Raw genomic sequence first — 24,890 nt, 5'->3', positions numbered from 1 at the left:
ATAGCACTAGTCGCCTGGCCTATGTGGACCTGATAGGTGCGGTCTTGCAAGAAGGCTGCGATGAAGTTATAAAGCCTCCCGCGTATGCGAAGCTCTCGGGTCTTAGTCAGCACGGTGTGATGCGGAACCGAATTGAAAGCCTTCCTGATGTCAACGGCGACCACGGCACGAGGCTGGTTAGAGTACTTGTCAAGCACGTCTTCTCGAAGGCGAAGTAGCACGTCTTGAGTAGACAGTCCAGATCGAAATCCATACTGCGTTGGTGGCAACAGCTGGCGCTCCTCCAGATACCAGATTAATCGTGTATTTACCATGCTCTCCATAATTTTGCACACGCACGATGTTAAGGAGATTGGTCGAAGGTTGGACAGAGAAAGAGGTGGCTTGCCTGGCTTCGGGATGGGTTTTACGATTGAGAACTTCCAGGTCTCAGGTATCTCGCCACTGTCCCAGATGTGGTTTAGTTCATCAAGAAGGGCTTGCTTGTGGCTATCCGGCAGGTTTCGCAGGTGAGCAACGCATACTTTGTCGGCCCCTGGCATGCTGCGAGTGTTCGCTCGTTCGAGGGCATGGTGTAATTCTGTCATTGTGAAGGGGACGTTGTAAGCTTCCTCGTCGGTAGATGTATCGTCCCGATTGTAGGTAGTTGCAGAAGGGTGAGACGTCTGAGGGGTCCCGCCGCGGTGGCTCAGTGGCTAAGGCGTTGCGCTGCTGAGCACGAGGTCGCGGGTTCGATTCCCGGCCGCGGCGGCCGCTTTTCTGATGGAGGCGAAAAGCAAAAACGCCCGTGTGTACGAGATTTCGGCGCACGATAAAGATCCCCAGGTGGTCAAAATTAATCCGGAGCCCTCCACTACGGCGCGCCTCATCGCCTGCGTTGCGTCGGCGCGTTAAACCCTACAATCAATCAATCAATCGAGACGTCTGAGGGAAAAAGGCGGCGGCAGCTTCTTCGGCCAGCTCGTTTACGCTCACACCTCCGCGAAGTGCGACTCGTGCGGCACTGTTGTTCGTTTTGCGCTGTCCAAGAAGAGATCGGAGAAAAGCCCAGACTTTCGAAGTGTGCGTGTGCCCATTTATGGTCTCGCACACATCCATCCAACGCTCGGTGGCTAATGCGTTAGTGTGTCTCTCGATTTTCTTCTGAACCTCGAGAAGGCGTCGCTTGAGATGTGGCGCACGACCAGACTTTTTGTATTGACGGAAAATTCGCAACCGGCGGTTCCACAGCGTTACCAAGTGTCTGTCTGGCTGCGGATGATCTGGAGGGACGCGCAATTTCTTGGTAGATTGTTCTTTCGCTATGCACAGCTGGTCTGTGATATTTTGAATTCCGGCGGCTGGTGGCTCTTCCATTAAAATGCACCGATACTTGTCCCAGTGCGTAATGTACGCCGTCTTCGCGTACTACCCAGCGCTAGTTCGTTGTGGGCGTTGTCCGCCAGTGCGGAGATGGATTAGAATGGGCAGGTGGTCACTCCCTAACGTATCCTCGTAGGTTTCCCACCGGGCCAGCTTCGGATGCGACACCCACGAGAGATCCGGCGTTGTGTCAGCTTGCTTTTGTGTTTGGCCTAATCGAGTGTGCGTCAGTGGTGCGTTTAGCAACGTCAGGCCGTGTGCCGTCGCGTCTGCCATGATGTGCTTGCCCCGGGCGCTGGTCTTCTCGTAACCCCAAGCAACATGCTGAGCGTTAAAATCGCCGCACATAACTGTAACGTCCTTCGGGTACAGCTTCTGGAAGTGCTGGACGAAGCTGAGGTCTATGTGCGATAATTGCGATTTCTTACGCGCGCCTTCTGGACATATATACACAGAAAACACCAAAATTGTTCGGTGTGGTGATATTTCGACTCGACACCCCGCTACTTCGGTGAAAGCGTTGCACCACGGTTGAGTGTCGAGTTCTACGTGCGTAAACCCCCTGTGGATGAACAGTGCCGCTTTGACAGGTTGTGTGGCATCGTCGCGGGGTGCATATCCTTCGTGTGACGGGATCCTCACGAGTGGTCCATTAACCTCCTGAAGTGCAATAATAGCTGGAGTGTTTCTTCCCTGAATTAACTGAAATCTGTCGATGAAGTCCGCTTTCCTCCTCCTAAAAGACCGGCAGTTCCACTGTAATACGGTCGTCCACGGATGGTAACCCGTGAAGTTGAAGCCATTATTGTGTGTCATGATGGGTGGCTTTAGGACGCACTGCGGCTGCCGAAGGTGTAGCAAGGGAGCAAGTTTTCAAGGGGAGGATTCCCGCAATTACCAGTTTGTCCAGGATTGTTCGCACACACGTCTCGACGATATGGTCTGTTGTGACCTGGCCTTGCAGCGAAGCTTGCACCACGCTGGGTGGCGAGATCACCATGGGTGTCGCGGCGCGCTCCGCGCGACTGCTCCGTAGGCGTGCCTGGAGCTCCTTGCGCCGCGCAGCTTTCTCAGCAATGCGGGCGTTGACTTCTGCCAGTGCCCGTTCCATCTCACGCCGAATTTCTTGTACCTGGTTATGCAAGTCTCGCTCCTCTTCTCGGAGAGCCGCGATCATAGCTCCTAGATCGTCGTCTGTTGCAGGAGTCAAAGCGGGTGAATCTTGAGTGGAGGACGGTTGTGCCGATCGTTGGATAGGAGGCATGATTGACGCGGTGGCAGTAGCATACGTGACCTTTTTATTGGTTGACTCTTTAGCGATTTGCGATCCGGGAGAAGCGGCGGCCCTGTCCAATTGTGAAGCAGCGGGGGCACCAACACTATGGCTCCTGCTGCGGCTGGGACTGGTTTCGGAGAGTGGCATGAAGCGATTGCCGTGGTTCCAACTGGACGAGCGACGCCTGCTTCTACGTCGATTGCGACTACGCGAGCGGCGATCTTTTCCCCGCTCCTTGATTCGTTCTTCAAATCGGCGACGCGAGGGGCACTCGGCGTCAGTACCTAGGTGTCCAGACTGCTTGCAGTTTCGGCAGTATGGTGTCTGATCCATGCACTGGACATCAGCAGAGTGCTGCCTTCCGCATTTGGCACAGGTGCTAGGGTGCGGGCAAATGTCTTTCTTGTGTCCAAGGCCTTGACAATTGTAACAAACCAGACTGCGCGCCTCGTACGTGGAAACCTTCGTGAGTACACTCCAGTACCTGATCGTCCGTGGCGGTCTGGTTCCCTCGAACGTCACGAGGCAGGCTCCTCGCTTCCCCATCAGCCGTGCGGCAATGATGTGGTGGCTCTCCGAGTACAGGGCTCTTCTTAGGGACTCCGCCGTCTCCGACGGGTCAACTCGGTAGATGACACCACGACACATGCCCTTTCCATGGGTTTGGTGTGCAGTAATCGGAATCGTTTGGTTCGGCGATATTCGGATGGACGTGAGTCGCAAGAGGCCTTTGGCGTGCTGGGCGTCGTAAGTCTCGATTGTCACTGTATTCGATGCGCTGTTCGTGCGGATGGCTACGTGATGCTGAAGCTCTGACGGTGGAGCAGCTGCCATAACCGTAGTGTGAAGCAGACGCTGTGAAACGCTCGCCAGCGCAACACGCGTTGTTGGTCGAAGGGTGATTAGGTAGCTTGGAAGCTTAGAGCGAGGAATTTCTTCCGTCGGCGCTCCAGGCTCCGCCTTCCTCGCGAATCGTGGGCGACGCTTTGGTCCCTGGATAGTCCACAGGCCGAACCGTTCGTCATTATCCTGCGCTGACGGGTCTCTTGCCGACCATTCAGCCTGGTAGTCCGAGACCCGGGTGCGGTCAATGGGGCTCCTGGAGTGATGCGGTGATCTCGAAGCGAAAGAGGAGTCGGTGTCGGTGTCTTCTATTTCCATGAAGTGTCCTGCACTTCTGCGTGCGCGATGGTGCGTTGCTCGGCTTTTGCGGCGTTCTTCCCGTTGGTGATCAAGCAGGGTGTCTCGGTCGTTGGGGCTTCCTTTTCTGCGGCGCTCTCGAGAGCGCGCGCGAGGGCCGCGCAAAGCATCTCGGCCTGAGCAGTCATCCAGTGTCCTGCGGGTTTTCTCACCTGGTTCTATCGCGTAGCAAGAAACGGGCGCGATAAGCGATTCCGGAGCGCTGGTCGTTGCATCAGACGCTGGAGCGCCGACCGTCACCGACTGAGCTTGCGGGGAAGCACGAGCGCCGGGGTCGATGACGCCGGCAGCCGCAGGTTGAGCTGGCAGTGATGCACGTGCACCGTGCTCCGCCATGCCGGCGCTCCGAAGAGCTCCCGGCGTTAGGCTTATGCGATGCGATGCGATGATGCTTTGAGGGGGGGTGGGGGGGGGGGGAGGAGGAAAAGGCCCGAAACTGTCTGGCGAAGGGTGCCGACACCTTATCAGGCCTGTGGGAGAGGGGGGAGAATATGAAAGGAGGGTATAGCGGGGGAAACTAGTAGAAGAGATGTTGATGGGGGGATAGGGGGGGGAGTGAATAATTTGGGTATGGCGGCGGCTGCGAGGCAGGCACACGCAGAAGAAAAGAAGCGCCGAGCGGGAGAGGGGCCATTTGGCCAAGGAAGGAGCCACGGCGGCTAGTGGAATAGGTCAAGGTCAAGGACGGGGAATGCGGAAGGGGCGCTCATTCGAGTAACCCCGCCACGCCGGTCGAGGCGGCACATCCGCGCGTACTGGGCCTTAATGAATCCCGGCGGGACGAGCGGTCCTACGAAGAAAATAAAGAGTAAAAGCCCCCTTGCAGCTCAGGGAGACCGTAGAGGGAGGGGGGGGGGGGGAGGGGGAGGTTTGTTTAGAGGCGCGCAGCCAGGCCGGTTTCCTCGAGGTAGGAGAGGAGATGTCTGAAAGCGTCGAGGAGAAGGAGGCGGCCGCAGCGGGGGAAGAGGAGCAATTCTTCTGTGCTGCACGGTATCCCCAGGCGCTGGTACGCTTTCCGCAGCCGCTCGCGCTCCGAGTTGTGTGCAGTGCACGCGGTGAGGCAGTGTGATATTGATTGCGCAAACGGCACAGTTCGAACGAGGTTCACTCTGTAGGGCACAAAGTACTGACCGTGTCTCACTTCACCAGAGAGAGCGCTTCCGTTGGCGATCCCGACGGTGTAGGTTGTGTCGCAGTTCTTGGCGTGGTGTCGACGTTCGCAGAGGTAAAGCAGACAGCCGAAAGCATACACAGCCGTTCCCTCTGGCCACCTAGCGGCCGTCCCCTCCGCCAGGTGCAAGCGTCGTCTGCTCGGAGGTACTTTGAACGGCGGTACCTAGCGCTCTCTGTGATTACGAAGCTAAGGATTTCGCCGTGGTGATTTTAAGAGCATAGACTACTTATTTGGACAAAAAAAAATTGAGTGCAGTTGGCCTTTAAAGGGCCCCTGAGATGGGGACGGCGGAAGGATACAGTGAGCGCAGGATCAACGACGTTTGCAGCGTGATCGCTCAGCGCTCCGTGTCTGGTGTCAGTTTTTCTTGCATTTGCTTTCTTGGACGCTGTATTCGAAAGGATTCTTTGCACCATCTGTGTTTCGAGCGTAGCCTCGACGTTGTTTCAGTTATGAGGTGGTAACGAACGGCGCGCCAAGGGAGCGCCGCGCCGACGACGAAGGCGGAGCTCCGCACGCAGCGCTTGGACGACGCCAGGCACTGCTCGTGATCACGAGGCGCACGCTCAAGTGCGCTCACGCGGACTGGATAAATCAGTTCAAGCCCAAACGCTGTCGCAGCTGATTCTCTGCGCCGGTCGCGACAAGGGGAAGAGCATGCGCATCCCGTAACGACAACTCCTGCCAAAGAGTTTCATTTCATTGCTTCCCATAAAGTCATGATTGCAGGAAAGTGTGGTTTGCTGCACCGGCCTTCTGTATGAACCTGTTGCCTAGTGTCTGCTGGTGTCTTTTGCGCGCTTTAACGTTTGCCGTGTTTAATGAAGCAAGAGTAGCCGTTTGCAGCTGAAAACGAAAGGATTGCACTCGGTGGTTTCTGCATTCCGGCTTACCGGCTCTGCCAAGTAGCGACATCTGGCGAATTTGTCTCAAAGCAAATGACATAAAAGTTTGTTGCCCAGAACTGTTCGCTTACGCTTGAAATAGCTTGAATCTAGGACGTTTTAGATTGAACTCTCACAATACAATAATTTTCTTTTAAAAGAGCCGTATACTTCTGCTGTAGATCATAAATAAATAGAAAACATGACGTTGACGCCGCCATCTAGTGGGAACAATTAGGACCAAGTATTGCATTACCAGACTTCACGCCACAGCTAAATATTTCGATCTAAAATGAGTAAGATATATTGTAATGATTCCGCTGTTACCTATATTACCTTGCCCAACACGATTTTAACAGCATAAAAGAGCTATGCTAGTTCAGGCATCTGAATCATTGGATGCGTGGGAGGTTAGAGTATGGGGCCGGCGGAGATTTTGCTCGCTCATTCTGAAAAAAACTGTCATTTATCGTGCTCCTGATCATCATTTAGCAAGAATGTAGTAAACAACATCAACTAAGATTGCTTGCATGAAGCGCCGAGCGCAGCGCATTTGCTGTGCCGTAAAGTTCCGGAAGAACGCCCACCCAAATTTAAGTAGTGATATCAAGTGAAAAATATGAGATGGGCGAACTTTCGGGTTAAGCGCGGAAAGGACGAATAAGTGACCGCATCTACACATGAAGAGATGATTCGGGTTTGTTTTGTTCACTCATCTGCGCTAAAGCCAGGGATTTTACGGGGTGGGCGTGTCTTCAAGTAAATTGAATATTTCACCCGTAAAAGGGGGTGGGCGATGTTTCGGGGGAGGGCGTTCACTCGGAACTTTCCGGTAATCTAATCAAGACGCGAGCGGCGAGCGTACATTTCGCCAGCGCACGGGGCTCGCTACTACAGTCGCTAGAAATTCTAGCCTATGTAGCGACGGTTAAAATAAGTTACCGTTCACGGAAACTCTCGCGCATGCAAGGTCGACTTCCGCAATCAATAGTAGGCAGTTTTAGCATATCGTTACCGCGTTTGCGTTACCGTTTACCGGGTTTGCGGGAGTCGACTGCGCATGCGCGAGAGTTACCGTGAACGGTAACTTACCGGCACAGGCTTTACCGTCGCCAGCGAGCTTCCTGAGCAGACGAAGTTTACCTTCGCGTATTGATTACAGCAAATGCAGTGTGGTCGGCGCTTTATGCTTGGTACGGCAGAAGAAAGTAATCTTACTTGGTGCTGTTTATTACGTGTTTCTTGCTAAATAATGCTCAGGAAAGCGACAATCGACCATTTTTCTCGGATGGGTGAGCAAAATGGCCGTCCCTACTGGTTCTAAGCCTTGCCCGCCTCAAATAGGTTCAGATAGGTTTCTGAGCTCGCAAAGTGCTTTTAGGCCTCCAAACTTGTGCTAGGCAAGGTAGTGTAGGTTACTGAGTAATTGCTACGACATATTTCACTCATTTCTTGCTTAAATAATTAGCGCGGGAGCAAATTCTATTTCACCTTGATTCTACTCTCCTCAGTAGATGGCGCCACCAACTCCTTTTCTTTTTAGGTTAAAGGGGTCGTGAAGAGAAAATGCATTTGTCTTTGATTAATTTTGTCTGCTTGAACGACCTTTTAAGAACATAAATCCCAAATATTTTCACAATTCGTTGCTTCTGGAATTTAGGAGGCGCCGTTGAAATTCTCGTTTTGAGGCGCATCGCAAGCGACTATGCGCGCACGGGCGGTCGGCAGCGCAACTAGAATGACGTCATGTGAAGTGCATTCCAGAGTTCAACGCACTTCAAATGTTCTTTGTGTATAATATTCTGCAAATCTGCAAACCCAATATTTTAAAAATAATGCCTCCTTTATTCGTTGCCAAAAAACAGTTTTCTATCTACGTGAGCGGTGTCGTGACCGCTTCAGTTGTCTGGCAACCATTGCAGCAGAACTCAGACCTTCTGGGTGTTTGTACAGTTTGTAGCCAGTTTCCCTGCCGAATTTCACGTTCTTTTGCCGAATTCTCTTCGGAATTTTATCTTTTTGTATGAAATGGCCCAAGACCGCTCAAGGAAAAAAAAAAAGTGCCCCGTGTGCGATTCGAACTTGCGGCCTCCGGGCCAGCCCAACGTTACGGCCAGCCTAGTCGGACACTTTATCCACTACACTATCGCCGTGGGAAGCGCGCGCGCCGAAAAACTGCTGCATAAAAGCCTCTTCGCATTTGTAACCCAGAAGTCTGTCGTGTTTTCATAAATTCTAATCTACCCAGAGCTTTAACCGCCAACTTACTGTTGAGCGCTTCTGCAGTAAGCCAAAGCGGAGCGTATACAGTCAACAAAACAGCGTTAACAGCATTGTTTATTGCAGGAAACAGGAAAGCAATCGTCGAACTGCGTGATGTTGGGACTCGGCGCTGTATCGCTGCTTCTCGCTAGTTATTTTTGCGCTTGATGAGTGAATAATGAGTGGGTTTTAAGTTCAGACTACTCGAAGTTCCTTCGATAAACGTGTTTATGTAATAAACTCATTTTAAGCGTTCGGTCATGTATCTCGTCAGGTCAGAAGTTTCACGTTCGCGCAACTCACATTACAGGCTACGTGAGACAGACGTCGGCAAACTTGTGCAAGAATATCGGCTAGCAAAACGACAGTTTAGACTCGTGGAAAGCAGCGTAAACAGTTTACGAATGCCCAGTTTAGATTAAACGTGGTTACTTCTGCCTGCGCCACTCGCCGGTGTTGTTGACTGAAAGTTCGACCATGTTGATCAGTCGTATCAGAGATCAGACGTCTCCCGTTCAGTTGCAGGGCGAGTTTCATCATGGCGCCGATGTTGTAGCTTTATCTGACCCTTTGCAAGCCCGCCCTATGCCGACATATAGACCCTTTGCAAAATGGCCAAATCGTTGGCGGAAAAGCAGCAAGCCACTCTGGCAACACTGTGCACCCGCTGCGCCGCCATTAGAAAGGAAGCGAAAAGGCTGCGTGCACGGAGTTCTCTATCGAGTAGCTGCTGTCTGTGCTGCCGTGTGTCGCCACGTAATGGCACACGCTTCCCGCGAAGTGGTGTTTCCCACTACTGGATGGGAAAACAACCTTGCTGCCCTTCCCCCTATAGAAGAGCGGCATATCCAAGATTTTTATTCTACAAGGTCGACCACTGAGAGGTCCTACGAGCGATCATACAACTTAAGCGTGGAGTCGTACGTTACGCCGTCGTCCGTGTTGACAAACAGCAGCAAGCAAAGGTAGGATTTTTTGCTAATAACGAATAGCCTTAGTGCTGCCTCCTTGTTTGGTCGTCGAGTTCTAATTGTGTTGATTCGATGCGCCGTTGCCCCGTGGTAGCGGCGACTGGCCGCTATGAACGGACTATGAAGTCTCTGCTGACCGCTCACTTTGCGTATGGTCAAACTTTCAAAACTATTCGCGAGAATGACGAAAGCATGCATAAAGACACTGATTTTGTTGTCTCTGCTAGAGGTTATGTTAGCGATTCGCCGCCTCTGTACTTGCGGCGCTTAATTTTTCCGTCTGTGAATGCGGTGGTAGTGCGGGAGCGATAGGTCGCACGCGTCCGTCAGCAGCGAGCAGAGGCATCCGAACTTAAGGGTAACTCGGAGGAAGGAACAAACGCAGAAGAAATAGGAGAAAAGAAGAAGGGCATGTCTCCGCTGGCCCCAGACGAGCCGTCGTGCAGCGGGGTAGATAAGCGGAAGCGATTTGACCAGCGTTCATCTTCGAAAGGTAGCGCAAGACACCACTTTAAGAAAGAAATATGACAACGACGAGCGCATTCTCCCAGCTAAACGGCTTATTGTTGAAACAGAAATATGTACTTGTAAAACATTTTATGTACGCACTGTGCAAATGTACAAAACCGCATTGTTACTGCGCCTATGAAATCCAGTAAAACAACACAAGTGGAACATCCCAATCGCCTAGCAAGGATATCCTCATCACAATATGCAGTGTGCACACATAACTTTCAAGTATTTTCTGTCACCAATAAAATGTTAAGCTGCAAGGCAGCGCTAGTCACTGTCATTGTCCGTACTGTGCTGTGCTGTTTCGTGCTTTTTTTTTTGAGCCGCACTGCTTAAGATGCCTGGCCATTGCTTAGCAACTGAGACGAGCATTCGTCTTTTTTTGCAAGCTTGGCATTTCTTCCACTCTGGAGACCTATGTCCACATTCCAAGTCTCTCCTCCAATCCACGTGTTCCCTTGACTTGGATGAGTGGAGGACACCGGAGTGCCTTTACACGAGAAAATTGCTTTCAAGGGTCTCTTCGACTGGAGTGGAGGAAGGATTCAGAATACCGGGGCTAGAGTCGCAGTGTTTTCAGGAAAAGTGCATATGGTGCTCTCACACAAAAAAACTAAAGGGAGCTTTATGTGATGTTTGTGTTATGCCTCGTTGGTGTTACGTTGCACAATTTATGCATGCTGTAACGTTCTGACCAGTGCGCACACTGTTTATAACATTAGTTTATTTGTGTGTGCATGTACGTGTAGCGCCACGTGCTTACATTCCTCGATATTCAGTCACAGTTTGTGGTAAGCTAAAGTACACCCAACCGCATCACCCAGTACTTAATCGTGCATACCATACTCCCTTTCAGCGATGGACTTGTCTTCCTCAAAGCAGCCTGTTACCGCAGCAAGAAGAAGAACTCGGAGCCGTATAATGTAATTGCTGCAATTGACGAGCAAGGGGTCATCATTGATGGCAACTGTCAGTGTGCCGCCGGAACGGTTGCTTGCAACCATTTGATGGCTGTCCTGCGCACCGTGTCGCTTCTGCAAGGAAAAGGGTTTTTGGAGGCCCCCGAACAGCTGTCGTGCACCGACCTGCCACAACAATGGAGGGTTCCTCGACGCAACTCTTCGAAAGGGAGGTCAATTCAGGGAGTGGATTGGAGGAGTGTGAGAGAAGGAGGCCTTAGTGTCCCTAAGATGGGCAGGCCGAAAGAGTGCAGGCTCTACCCCCGCAACCAACAGCAGCAACAAGAAGCCCAAGCTGAACTTGCGAGAGCGCTGCTGTCAGACAACCCCGAATGCTTGTTTGCCAGGGGCCTACTGTCAACCCTGGGGCAGCCTTACAAAAAAACAAAGTATGGGCCAGCACCTGCATCGTCGCCGTTAGCGTACCAGCAAGCCCTCTTGCCGCATGGTTTTGCTGTCCGTCTGTCCGGAATCTCGCCACAACCTTCCACGGCGGCACAGAGTCTTGTGCCAGAGGTGAAATTCTTTAAGGATGGGCAAGCATGGCGCCCACCGACCCACCTGGAGGGCAACCAAATTTTGCAGGTACGCTTGCACAAGTTTTTGCAACTTGTGTAGTTCAAAATGTTTTATGATAAATGGGCATTCTAGTTTGCAGCAGTGAGGCTGCTGAATTTATTTGCTTGGCTTTCTCACTGTGCCCCTCCCTCTCAAGGCCAGAATTCCTTCATTGTTACTGGTTAAGTCGCTCTTCTGTTTTAAACATAGCATCTCTACATCCCTGCTGGTTGAAGTTTATTAAAGTTTTACTACTTTGTTTACATTATGATTGCAGAAGGTTCGCACAACTCTGGATTCTTCTTGTACAATCGAGCAGAACACAAGAAGACAGGCCCGGAGTGAAACATGGAAAACAGAGAGGCGCCTTAGGTTGACCTCATCCAACTTCGGTGTGGCAGCAGCCAGGCAGCATTGGACCTTGAAGGGTCTTCAAAACATCACAGCCAGCAAGGACATCTCTCACATTGCCCCCATAAAGTACGTAAATGACTTGTATGCTTCACAAAATTTTTTAGAACCAGTTGCATGTAAGGAAGCACTTCTGCTATGTGGTAGCAGCAGAGACTTCATGTACTGCAAATTCATCACGGCACAAGCATCAGATAGAGCTTGACATATTGTTTATAGAAACTCGTTATCAGTATTTTTGTGGCATGTAGATGCCACTGCAATGAAGTACAGGAGTGCACATTATGGGGCCAGCGGAAGATAAACCAAAACAAACAGATGGCGCAGAACACCGGTTGCTCAAATGTATGTAACCAGAACAGAAAGTTATTTATTTGCCAATGCCATTGCCCTGGTACACGTGGGAACTGGGGGTGAATGGATTAAGAAGCCACTTAAGTAAACCAAAGGCAGTAAATTGCAGTTCATTTGTCATTCTTGTGTATTTTCAGTGCCCAGGCTGGCTTGCAAACCCCAAAGTGCTTGTTGCACACAATTGTCACAGTGAACTAGTTAATGAGTTTGGCTTTACCAAGTACTATACATGTTCAGGTTTTCGAAGTGATTCATTAGGATTTTTTTTTTCATTTGTGCAGGCACGGAATTGCGAATGAGCCCCTGGCTGCCAGGCGATACGAGGAGGTGATGCAAGCAATGGGCCACAACGTCACCGTCAGCAACTGCGGCCTGCTGGTTAACCCGGCATTTCCTTGGCTTGGCGCATCACCCGACAGGATTGCTTACGACCCAGCGGAATCATCGTACGGGGTGGTAGAAATTAAGTGCCCCCACTCGCTGCGCAATAAGAAAGTAGAACAACTCAGTGAGGCCACTTTTTGTTCTGAGCTGAGCGACAGCGGCCCCAGGCTAAAGCATGACCACTTCTATTACGCCCAGCATGTTGGTCAGATGGGTGTGTCGGGACTTAGTTGGGGCGACTTTGTCATTTTTGCCGAAGATTTTATACTCATTGAGAGGCTAAGGTTGAACCTGACAGAATGGGAAGCCCTGAAAGAAAAGCTTGATGAATTTTACTTCAACACTTTGTTGCCTTACCTAGGAAATACTCAGTAGGCAGCCTTAGCCCTGATCCAGTGTTCACAGGAAAACCGGGCAGCTGCATTTGTAATGAGGAACACTGAGGCCCAGTAGGTGCACGTTACAGCCCCCCACCTTTTTTTTTTCCAGGGGCACTCAATTGTTAAAGGTTTTGAAGCTGCGGGAACTCAGAGTATTGCATGCAACAGCGAAATAATTATTAATAGTCATCGCAGGCCTCGTTTACTCCATGCCCGTTGTGTACATTTCATCTTGTTCTGTTCTATATTCTGTGTTTGTAAATCTTTGCATTAATTCTCTTGTATTCTTTTTAAACCTTACATTGTACCCACTTGCCTCTTTACCACCCTTCCCAGGCTCTGAGTGTGATGCATGTACAGTCGAACCTCGTTGTAGCGAATTATTTGATATAGCGAACTAAATACGAAGCTTGTTTGGTCACGCCTCGTTTCAATGACACCTATTCTTTTTATAACGAAACCGAAACCCTGAGAGCCGCGCGCTATCGGCCATAACGAAGAAATATTTGGTTCCCGCGAAACTCAAAACTTGACAGCTAGCATAATAAAAGCAAAATGTAAACAAGTGAGACAAAACAACCATATTTTAGTAGCTTAAGGGCTTTTATTGTGTAGACACTGTGAAAAACGTCATTCTGCTGAGACTGTGAAAAGCCACCAGGCGAAGACCACATCCTCCTTCAAGTAAATAAGAAAGCCGGCCTGCTTTGCCGAACGAACAATAAGATTTAGCGCAGCAAAAGACACGGACGGTGAAAAGGACGGAACGGGCGCTAACTTGCAACTTTTGCAAGTTAGTGCCCGTCCCGTCCTTTTCACCGTCTGTGTCGTTTGCTGCGCTAAATCTTATTGTTGTAACATGAACCAACTCGCCCAGCAACACGTCTTGCTGCCGAACGAACTTTGTTCTGTTGCAATTTCGCGTTCTCACGGTCCGGTCTGTTTAGTTTGAAATGCCACAAGGAGATAGATAAGGACCACCCCGTTTATAGTGGGTTCGAAGCCTAGAACAATGCGTTTTTTATCTAGGATTGTTGCGCGAGCCAGATTTTCAATTTATTAGAGCCAATTTGTACCTTTATAATTTTAACAAATATTGGACATAATGAACTAATTTACTTTCCCGATACTGCTTCGTTATAACGAGGTTCGACTGTAAATGAAGGAATGTCGAAAATAAAGTGTGTTTTTCAGGCAGAGTAGTGCACTTTTTATTTTCGCATTGTGCTGCCTTCAATCATCGGCAACTCTTAGCAACGGTGCTTGAAAGTTCGTCAACACGGCACAAATTCCCCACATTTGGTTTGCCAGAGGTGCTAGTGAAATGGGGATGGAGCGATCGAAGACATGGAAAGCTTTAATACGTTGAATCTTTCTTTCAACATGAATTCGAAGGGCTGCTATTTCTTGCGTCTTCTGCGTCTCTTGGGTTGTGAATTTGCCCGCTTTTAGGAAAGGCGGAATGTTCAAAGTCACACCCTTCTCTTGTAGGAGGTCTTCAATGCGGAAGCCTTTGTCGGCCATAACTGAGTCACCTGGCTCAAATTCCAAGTCAAGGAAGCCGCTCTTTATCACACACTCTCTGTCTGAAGTGCTACCAGTGAAAAGCTCAGACGCAAATGTAAGCACTCCGGAAGGTGCAACAGCAACAAGCCCCTTGAAGGTGTGCGTTGATTTGTAATGCGAGTACACTTCTGACTGAGTAACCATCGACGATGGGACGTCGCACCTAATCTCGGTGGCGTCAAGGAGCACACGGGTGGTCTTGTACTTTTCAGCAAATGCCGGAGGCATGGTGGCATCAATTTCATGCCGTGGCAGCCACAAATCTAGGGAGAACATCCGCAAATAGATAAAGTCTACCCATGAAGAAAAGATTCTTGAGACTGTGCTCGTAGAAACTTCAAATAGGTGTGCAAGGTGCTGGTGAAATAGTCCCAAACGCAGCTTTATCAAGACCAGGAAAAGCTGGTTTTCGGCTGTTATTTTCCGCTTCCGCCCGCTGCTGTCACAACTTGGCTGGCCGCTGCTGTTTTTGCGAGGCCTTTGTATGAATTTTCCGTCCTCGCCTGCCTCCAAAAATTTTAAGAGATTCACAAAAGAGCTGTACCGTGGCAGTCCAGTGTAAAACTGTATGTCTTCATCACTGTCTTGGAATTTTTCAATTCCAAACGGGCACGACCCTTCCTCCATCTTCCTCAAATTGCTCTGGGCAGTGACAAGCTCATCACGCAGCAAGTTCAATTCTTTGTCCTGGTTGCTTAGTCTTTGTACAAGTCGGCTTACTTCTGCCTGCAGTTCTACTTGAGTTTCCGTGCTTCTGTTGAGCCGAACTTCAAGCTCTGCTCGCTGTTTGGAGTTGTTCCTGCTCATGTCAAGGTGAGATTGGATCTCAGACTGCAGCTTCAGCCTCATTACTAGGTGCGCCTCTAGCTCCTTTTGGAGCCTTAATTCATTGCTCCTGCTTGTGGCTAATTGTTCTTGCAGTCCTGAGATAATGTCGCCACACCTGCACTGGTTTGCAGCATGCTGCTGCGGCAAAACTTCATTCTCAACAAAAATTTCTTGCAGTGGTGCATTGCTCTCGTGGTTCAATTCAGAATGAGCAGCCTCCACAAAAGCATCCTGTTGTGGAGGCCTGTTTTCACTGTTGACTGGAGGCACGCTGTCTGCTTGGTCGGTGGTTTTCCTGCTGCGTTTGACAGCAGACTCGGGGGGCACTGACCGGTTGAGGGGTGGCTTCCTCTGGGGCTTCACTTTCCGGAAGGCGAACACTGATGGCACAGCGGTGTCTCGCAGCAGCCGTCGGCCACATGCTACACTTGACCAAAAGTCTGATTCCACAAAATGTTCCGAACACACTTTTGTTGCTTTGGAGACAGTAAAATACTGTCCCTCATCTCTTTTGATCGCTGTGATCCATCTTTTCTTCATCTGAATGTCGGTCGGAAACTTGTGGTAGGACACCTGCAAATAAGTTATGCAAGTTATAAACATTTGATGTATCTTTCCCCTGTACCACATAAACAAATTGCAAACAAGTGCTCAAGTTGTCATGTGTATTTTATGCTTCTTTCACCTGCAACACATAAGCACTACAATTCGTACAAGTGTTATTCCAAGTGTTCGTGCATAAATCGAGATTTAATGAAAAGCAGGATTCTAATTCTGTTCGAGTACGGCGTCATAATGCACGGTATGCGCCGATAACACCAAGAGAACAGAATGCGCATAATGTAAAGACAACAAATAACTTAGTTCGCGTTCCCGATCTACTGCCGGCGAAATATCAAAACAAACGGAGCAAAACACGTATGCAGGCTCGACTCGAATTTCTTGCTGCACCGACACCACTCTACAGCCTGTATGTTCGGCGCCCAACCTGCGGCGGTCGTAACCCGCACGTGAAACTGTACCGCAAAACAGCTCTCTAAAAAAAATTAAAAAAAAGGAGGATCGCGTTTGCAGTTTACATCTGTCGAAACCGTCCGTCAGCGCGAGAACGAAACACGCATGCAGGCTCGAATCGGCTGCACCGAAACAATTCTGTTTTTTAAATGTTCGGCGCTAATAACAGCATGAGTCGTGACCGGCACCTGAAACGCAACTCTCATCACAACGCCTAAAAATGATGCATTGACCAGAAGATTGTCAATAAAACGGGAGACGCTAAATACGCGCATCGTACGTACCTTTTGTCCGGTATCGTTCACGTATCCGTGCCGTTTGCAGAGAGGCACGCAGCAGTGCGAGGGCATCGTGCTTTGATATGCTACAAGAGCATTAGCACGTACACGAAACAAGCAATAAAACCTCTATGGGGCAGCTGACTCGTGAAGCCGTGGGCGAAAACGGGCAACCGCAACGGCGTTCCTACGACCGGCTTCCTTTCTCATGGCGTCCACCAGTGTTGCCACCGCTGAGTTCTCAGCGTTGCCCGCCTTTTTGCAAAGGGTCTATTGTGCAGACGAGGGAGAACTGTGATTGGCTGCTTACTGACTTACTGAAACGTCACTTCACGAGTTGAGGAGGAAAGCCTCGGTGAAACCGTAACTGCATTTATTTACCTATTTCCCGATATCGGACGACGAAACGGGTATGCATTGTTTGTTTATCAAGGTTCCACGGTTATAAGCGCACACACAACACAGTTTTTTTGAAAATCTCTTCACGACCCCTTTAAGTCTCCTGCCACGCGCGTGGCACGAGCTGCGCCCCCCTGGCAACAGCTGCTGCCACGCAGAAGTGACGTCAAGCTAAAGTAATCACGTGACTTCCTGTGACGTCACAAAATAAACGTCATAGTTACGTCATTTGATCATGCCACTTTTTTGTGTTAACGACGACGGCAGCCGGGTGTTCGCGTCTTGTGTCCCGATGTTCTCCGCCCGTAATTCGAATGGCAGGCCTGACGCATCGTTACGTCCTTATCTCCCTGTACAGCGGCTGCCTCGCGGCGCTTTTTTCTTGTTGGGAGGTGTGCTTGTAATTATTTAGATTGGGTATTTTTTTGTGAACTTGCTGTTGCACGTCTTGGTAAGCCTAACGCATTGTTTTCTGCACGCTGCTTCGCCCCGCTTTTTACATGCCCCTAGAACTGTACTGTTGTCGTTTAATATTTTGTAAGCTTCACGTTGTTTTGCAGTTCGCGTGCTATCGGCTTTACGCGCCTGCATTTGTTGTCTACTTGTGCCTCGCTTCTTCCATGCCAAGCCTTGTGTTCTGATTCTGGAGTGGTGGTCCATCGCGTCGCGCCGTGGAGAGCGACGTAGTGTCAGCGTGTGCACGAATCGAGTGTCGTCAGGTAGCGCACGGCATCATCGAACGCAATCCGATCTCGCATGTAGCTTCTGCAATTTTTCCCCCCGGGCAGTAGTACTGTCGCCGAGAAATGTATCCTGACTATTCCGCAGAAACGATCTGTGCGCGTGGCGCTGCAGAATCCGTGCAGGGAGCGCAGTTTCACTTCCGTGGGTGGAGCCCAACTGCCCGTCCAGAGATATATCTATTCAAGATACCACTGAAACCATTCGCTGACTGGCTGGCTTCTTGTGCAAGGAGGCTCAAGCTCCAACTGTGCAAGCATGGGAGAAGTGCAGCCGATAAGATCACCGTGTGAGCCAAGTTTGGAACTCCTGCTAATAGTCCTTTAAAAGTCTGGTGTGCATAAGGTTAACAAGTGACAATTCAGTTATTGTTCATCTATGCTCAGATTTGTTGCTTAGAGTACCATTGTGCTTTCAACTTAGGAAGTCTTAATGAAATGATAGGCAAGGCTTAAAATTACTGCTTGGCTTTTATTTCCCTTTCCTTCGCCCCAGTACCTTTCGCCTACTCTAACCTGGTTAGGCAACAGAACTTCCTCCTGCATCTGCTTTGAGTATGTATTTTGATATGCTCGTTCCTTCTTTACTCTTGTGTTTGGCTTGGTTGGAATTGAACATAACCAGCCACAATACTTTCATTCACTCTCAGCAGGATGGGCTAATGATGATGAGAGCTTATCTCGGAGGCTTGCAGTCTATGCACAAATTCCAAGTGGCTGTGACATCTATATGCCCATCCCAAGCACTCTGCGGAGTTCAACTTGACACTAATGCTTGTATACGCAACTGGTGAAGCGTGCTTAAGCGTCTACTGTCCAAGCCTTTGGTAGTGGACAGGAAGAGTTTCCAATTGTGAGGGGACGTTTCACATTCTATTGCTTTTTAACTCCGCACTGTGTAAACTGTTTTGGAAAATTGCTCAAGTGAATCTACTTAGTGCTAAGGGGCATTATAAAATGTCCCACATTTCGTTCACAACGATGCAAGTCTCGTCAGAAGCCAGCTGCTAGAAAACACATTCACGGGTTGTGTGTTGTGCGCCCATTAGCTGTTTCTTTTTCTTCCACAAAACGGGCACTTAAACAACCCTTTAAGCCAACAGGCTTAAAAAATAGTTTATCAAGTACAACTTCGGGGTAATGGTTGGTGTCGAGCGTGACATTGCCCACTACCGAGAGTACTTCTTAATACCTTGTGCAAGAACTGGAGCCAAGGCCACGTGCATGGATGTGAATGCCTGTCGGTGTTTGTGAAAGTTGCAGTACAGCTGGAAGGTGTATGGATCATGGGTGGCTTTAACAATAAAATGACTGCTGAACGTACTTTTGCTCTGGTATCAATGAGCAGCATGTGAGCATTGATAAGTGCTTCACTGTTGACATTTTTGTTACACAAAAGCAGGCCATGTTAGGGCCCCCTGGCAAATATTCATGAAAAACTGGACCAAAAAGCTGCCAACACATGGAAACCATGTTGATCGCGGCACCTTTCCTAGTACTTCAGTACCGTTTATCAGCGCTGAGTTTTTTCCCCCCAACTAGTAAACTATCCCAGGGTTGCACCTTAAGCCAGAAATCAAACGCTTGTCAATGACAAGTGATCTGCCAAACTTCCGTGTCTATGCAAAAAGTGAGTAGCTCTACTTTCTGTGCACGGTTTGTGGTGTGAAGCTCCATTTCTAAACAAAATGCCAGGGTTCTTCTGGAAGATGCACAGCATTAAAACCAACAAAAAAAGGAATAAGCAAGCGATGCTCTCTTGCACTACACTAGAGTCCTGCGGGAAAGCCAAACCAGCAAGTGATCTTTTTCTACAAAGCGCTGCAGAGGAGCCAAGAAAGAGATTCCTTTTTGCAGACACCAAAGCTACGCTGGAAAGCCAAAGTGTGTGGTGTCTGTTACTGCAGATTAGCTGCAAGACAAGCATGTTCACGCAGATTTATGAACCAGGCTGGCGGAGTAACAAAATCGTTGAATGAGGTTACAACAAAATGTGTTATGAAAAATGATATAATACTGTTTGCTATAAATAGCAATTAAAGGTATAAAATGGTTCTGACACCAATTAAATGGCCTGTTGGAAATCATTGGCAAAACCTAAAGAGAAACATTTCATACAGCTGCAATTGAGAAATAGTAAAGTGTGGTTGGGGCCTGAATTCAGCAGGCATGCTCCAGCTGAGAATGTATAATTGCAGAGCAAAACAATTATAAAGGCCTAGGGAAAAGGTGAGCTTAGTTGAGTTTACCACCAAGGTATTTGGTAGAGAGAATAGTTACAAAAATAAAGAAGCAACATGGGAAGCTTTATTTTCCTTGATTTAAGTTTATCAGCACTGAGCTTCATGTTCTGCATGTCCCATTGAAGAATGTTACACCTGCATATACTCGGCACATCACATTTTACGGTATAACACAGTTTACTTCGAACATAGGTAAATAAGAGAATATTGCATAAGCAGTTCATTTATACGCGAAATAGAAACAGCAGGGTTTTTAAAACGAAGCCCGTAAGTGTACTGAATGAAAGGGACCAATGATGAGTTTATGTTGTCACTAATAACAAATTTCAACGACCTTGTCAGAAACAAACCTCTTCCATGGAGGGACTGTGTGTAATCAAGATTTTTTTGATAAAAGGTTGTAAATGCCCTGTAAATGTATGTCAAAAGGTATTTTAACGCCCTAGTCGTGGCCTGTGAGTCATCGGCGCTTTTTTCTGGTGTTTAGATGATCAAGGGCTGTTGTACGGGATCCACCTTCTCTTCTCACTTTGGTCACCATCTTTCTTAGTCACTGCATTCATGTGCTTGGTCAGGGAGCTAGCAAGCGAGGACGACAGTCGGCACCATCAGCTGAGTTCCTTCAGGCTGGGACAATTGCTGGAGAGGCTAAACAATGTTTTTAAAATCCCGAACTGAGAGCTTTCACTTTTTGTTTTGTTAAAGAACATTTAGGCAACCCTGCAAGAACTGTCCGAAATAACAAAAATGACTATTGTGCCCGTTAAATAGTTAATCTACGCACAGTGAACGATGGCATAAAATCTATCAATGCGAACCTACCCTTGGAACCTGCTTAATATTTAGCAGAGACTCACTCCATTCATTAGCTGTTTTATGGCACTGTGGGTGGGCTACTGGCTTCCACCTATGGAGCCAGTGGGCCGCGCTAGTTTCCAGTCGTCCTGTAAAATGTTTTTTGGAGACTAGCACTACCCTGCAGTGTACGAGCCATGGATTCCTTGGGTTGGCCATGTGAAATTCTAGTGAATCGTTACAAGCCACCAAAGAAAGTGAGCATTTGTTTATCGACCACTGTTTTGTGGCCACGAAAAGTTTCGTTCATTAATTAAAAAGACTAACAAATGACATCAATTTTATTGCAAACTTCAAACAAATAACTGGTATTACAGAAAATGTGTAAAGCAGCTGGAGCTCCATAGCCACTTTCCAGCTATTTCTCCATGCCATCAGAGAATCTTGTTTGTGCGACTAACAGATACCGACCTATTCCACTGCAAAGAAACATAACTGGGCGATTGTAGTGGGGCCTCTAGTTCCGTTTGATCATATCACTTGAGTGTTTACGTACAGTTAACATACTGATGACTGTGTTTATAGTGCATGCACATATAACATCAATGTAGTTTGAAATTGGGATCTTTTGCACCATTTCTTTTTGTTAAATTCGCCCCATGACAGCCTTGACGTTTGCCTATCAATTACATTTGCAGCATGCTCGCTGCTTATACCTGTTTACACAAACAATCTGTAGATGCTTTCACGTTCCAGGCACATCTTAAGATTCTCTTTGACGTTGCTTATTGAGCCTGTGCAGAACCCATAGGTTTTCATATGCTGGAGTGCATGTAGGTGTTTTAGACATGATGGCCGGCCAAGCGTATACCCTTCCTATTACCGTCTCTACAGCCTCTTCTCTGACCCTATCGTCTGGGTGTGTGCCCTGAATTAACTTCCTTTGCATGAGGGACTCAGTCAAGTCTGGCCAACATAGCGTACACCACGGTACAGTGAGACGTGAAAGTTATACCAGTGCAGTGGCTATGAGATGAAGTGTCTAGCTAGTCTACCTTTTGAAGGTCGCAGGTCCTAAACTGTCGTAGAATCATGTATTCTACTACGAAATCTTTGGTTTCTACTAGGAAATCTTTTTAAGCGCTGAATGTCACGCAATTATGATCCTTGTGGCGCATGCTCACAAGACTTTTCTGCTCATAAAACGTATCGTGGGTGTAAAACAAATTTTAAGCTACAATTTCGCCCACTAGAAAATAAGAACTTCCCGATTTTCGGAAGTTTTCCTTGCTAATATTTCAGAAGAGATCTACTGTAGTGGTACGTACGTGGTACATGTGTGGGGACACCAAAGATTACCTTTCCTATTCTTGGCGCAATTGTCTGTAATTGTAATGCGCACATGTGCCTAGTAAAAAACGGTTGCCGCCACTACCCTTCGTCCTCGGCACTGTACATTCTGATTATCTTTTGGCGCTGCTAAGTTGTCTTCATTTCGAGAACACACACCGCGATTTCAGGTCGCCCATTTAAGCATTCTGGACTTGCCGTGGTGCAAACTGTTGATAGCAGATGTCGCCGCGCCGACATGCGTCGGGGGGTTCACAGAATTACGCTCGGACGGTGTCTTTTCTTGTGTGGAACGTAGCTTGTTCGAACGAGGCCAGTCGGCTGCGCGATGTCGTCTCACGTACGCTGAAACTGTACGCACGTACCATCGGCGTACACCAAGCATAACCAAGCGGTCACAGGTCAACATTACTCGAGAGCGGCTATTTTGCTGCGGTCTGGAAAGGCTGGCTGGGTCCCCACGCAATACATAATTACAAGCAACTTTCTCACGTTTTCAGATAGTGCTTTTAACAATATGAACTCCAGTTTATCTACGTTGTCGGCCCGAGAAAATCGGAGCTTCGTCACGCTTTCGGATACGCGACTCCATGTGCGCGATACGGCAGCTGGCAGCAGCAGCAGCATCGCCGGCTGCTCCCGCAAGAACAAAAATTGTTTGTTTAGAAAAGTTTTAGCAGTTCAATGGTGCGTTATTTTGTACTGCAAATAAAAAAAATGTGTATTTCGGACTACACTACACAAAATAATGACAATTATTAATGTTATGACGTCAGTATGACGTCACGCGTGGCAGCAGCCGTTCCCAGGGCGGCGTGGCTGCTGCCACGCGCGTGGCAGAAGACGCTGCCTTCTTTTTAAAGCTCTACAGGTGGTAACTCCACTATTCTCAAAACAACTACAGTTAGTGTGAATGCTTTACCTCAAAAGTGAAATATTCAAGTTACTTTAAATGAATGCAAATAGATATGAGCCAGAAAATTATGAGTAATTTGCTTTGAGACTAATTCATCAGATGGCGCTACCTGCTCCTCGGCGGCCGGAATACGCAAACCGCAAACGGTGCGCTAAAACGTGCCCTACCGTTTTCAGCGGTAAACGGAAACTCAGGCTGCTGGTAACACGGTAAACGGTAACGCAAACACGGTAACGATATGCTCTGCTCAAAGTCCGTAAGGACTGAAAAGATAGCTTAAAAAAAAAGGGGGGGGGGGCGTCGTCGTCTCATGTGCGACCCACTCGCTGAAGTAACCATGGTAACGACGTCGCTTAAACCAACGACCGCCGCCGTCAAGAATCGCGGACATTCCGGCGGCCAACCATGAAATGAGTGCTTCGCCTCGGATACCTCGGACGAGGTCGGACTATGTCGTCATCGCAAGCCGCCGAGCCAACAAATAGTTCTGTCTCGTCGGGGTAATAACTTTTGTTAGCGTGAGCGAATATGCTTACTATTTTTGGACTTGTTTCTACAAGAACTATAGAGTACTTTTCTGCAACAAATCCATCTCAGGTCCCCTTTAAGTTGTCACCGAGTATAGCATGTGCTAGCTTGTACACTGATAGTGATGGTCGCCGTGGCCCCATCTAGGCGAGACCCGACACACTACAGACATGAGTGTACCATAGAGTTGTTATTAGCATTCAAGTGGTATAATGACCAAATGAAACTAGAGGCGCCACTACAATCGCAGTCATATGCTTCTTGGCAGTGGCGCTGATCGGCGGCCACCAAAACTTGAGCTGCACAATAAAGTGGCTGGTGAATCCCCACTGCATCATTTGTTTTCCTTATTAAATGATGTTTGGTTGATTTGAAAGATTGCCTTGTTATAACAACACTGACACCACTTTTACCATAAATGTCACTGAAAGAAGCGACATAATTAGAAAAAAAACGGAAGTTGCCGCTGTGCCTCATCACCGCAGCCGGATGTTACTCCGTGCGGCGCAAGTAGGGCGTTACTGGGAATATTTTGAACCTGGCACAAGGCGTTTCAGTGATTTTTAGACTTACATATGCTTATAAACTACTGCAGCGACCACGGAGCAAGATATAAAGAGGAGCGTCGACTGGGGCCCAGAAAAAATCTGGCGCCGCCGGCCGCCCAGCTTTCCCTTTGCTCTCTTCCTCCTTCGTTCGCCCTCTCGTCGCTGGGCCTCTGTACATGCAACACAACCAGATTTCAAGGCCGTAGGGCTGCCGTGGTGACGTCAGAGGGTGGGGGCCCATTTACGCCGGCGAATGCGGCGGAAAGCCAGTGTTTCATGCACGTTTTAGCAGAACCAACGCTCCCGCGTTCGCAGTTGCTGCGGCTAAATTAGACCGAATAAAGGATTTGTGGAAAAAATCTTACTGAGCATCCTAGCATTGCTCCACTAGGTAACAAAGTACTGCATCCGGCTTGTGAAAGTTTTGATGTTCTAGCTTTACCGCCACGGCGATCGAGAGAATCAGACGAATGATTTCAACATCTTGATCATCAAGTACGATTTATTTCGGGGAGAAAACCACACCCATTCTACTTTTTGCTCAGTGTTTGAAGCTTCCCTTTCTTCGATTTTTCACTGGCGTCACGAATGTCATCATTCATTCTGGAGCAGAAGATGTTACGTCCGAGCTTCTGAGTCGGGACCTTCAAATAATGAGACTATGCTCAAATCGTGCTTGATCGTAAATTAATATTTAATGCTCGTGGCATCTTCGTCAACGATGTGCAGCAGGATGAGGCGTTCGTTCGCTTCTATTGCGTGCCAGAAAGCCGACGAATTGCATCTCAACGTAGTCCGCCAGGTCTTTGAGCGACTGAATTCTGTCCTCTTCAACTTCATGTTGGAATGTCTCGGCCGATTGCTGAATAGCTTTTTGCAGTGCGCTTGACTCCAGGCGCAATCGTTTTGCCTCAGGAGCTTCTCGCGCGCTGCGCTGTGAGGTCAGATACTTGGGGCAGTCGGGGAATATCGACGGAATTGCCCCTGGGAGTAGGCG

The 24,890-nt window shown here is 48.6% G+C and overlaps 2 protein-coding genes across 2 annotated transcripts; one reads left to right on the top strand and one right to left on the bottom strand.

Annotated features, from left to right (window-relative positions):
- Window positions 1-8,766: 8,766 nt before the first annotated feature.
- Window positions 8,767-13,763, top strand: LOC144142903 (uncharacterized). The gene is made up of 4 exons (XM_077674737.1): window positions 8,767-9,123; window positions 10,499-11,186; window positions 11,437-11,639; window positions 12,206-13,763. Exons 1-4 carry the CDS (start codon window positions 8,918-8,920, stop codon window positions 12,681-12,683), a joined length of 1,575 nt encoding a protein of 524 aa, XP_077530863.1. The 5' UTR covers window positions 8,767-8,917; the 3' UTR covers window positions 12,684-13,763.
- A 45-nt stretch (window positions 13,764-13,808) lies between these two features.
- LOC144168732 (uncharacterized) lies at window positions 13,809-16,577 on the bottom strand. The gene is made up of 2 exons (XM_077697684.1): window positions 16,381-16,577; window positions 13,809-15,655 (listed from the first exon to the last, which is right to left on the bottom strand). Exons 1-2 carry the CDS (start codon window positions 16,444-16,446, stop codon window positions 13,922-13,924), a joined length of 1,800 nt encoding a protein of 599 aa, XP_077553810.1. The 5' UTR covers window positions 16,447-16,577; the 3' UTR covers window positions 13,809-13,921.
- Between the last annotated feature and the right edge of the window lie 8,313 nt (window positions 16,578-24,890).

This window comes from Haemaphysalis longicornis, unplaced genomic scaffold (assembly GCF_048455015.1).
Source record: "Haemaphysalis longicornis isolate Haplotype H1 unplaced genomic scaffold, Haemaphysalis longicornis Haplotype H1 scaffold_1, whole genome shotgun sequence".
Lineage (NCBI taxonomy): Eukaryota > Metazoa > Arthropoda > Arachnida > Ixodida > Ixodidae > Haemaphysalis > Haemaphysalis longicornis.
Note: the sequence above shows the minus strand (reverse complement) of the source record. Positions and strands in the feature narration are given on the sequence as shown.

Excerpts from the sequence above, each read along its gene's own strand:
- LOC144168732 (XM_077697684.1), bottom strand. The coding sequence starts at position 16,446 with ATGCCCTCGCACTGCTGCGTGCCTCTCTGCAAACGGCACGGATACGTG. Across the intron at positions 15,656-16,380 it reads TGAACGATACCGGACAAAAG|GTGTCCTACCACAAGTTTCC; the intron begins GTACGTACGATG and ends ACTTATTTGCAG.
- LOC144142903 (XM_077674737.1), top strand. The coding sequence starts at position 8,918 with ATGGCACACGCTTCCCGCGAAGTGGTGTTTCCCACTACTGGATGGGAA. Across the intron at positions 9,124-10,498 it reads ACAAACAGCAGCAAGCAAAG|CGATGGACTTGTCTTCCTCA; the intron begins GTAGGATTTTTT and ends ACTCCCTTTCAG. Across the intron at positions 11,640-12,205 it reads TCTCACATTGCCCCCATAAA|GCACGGAATTGCGAATGAGC; the intron begins GTACGTAAATGA and ends TCATTTGTGCAG.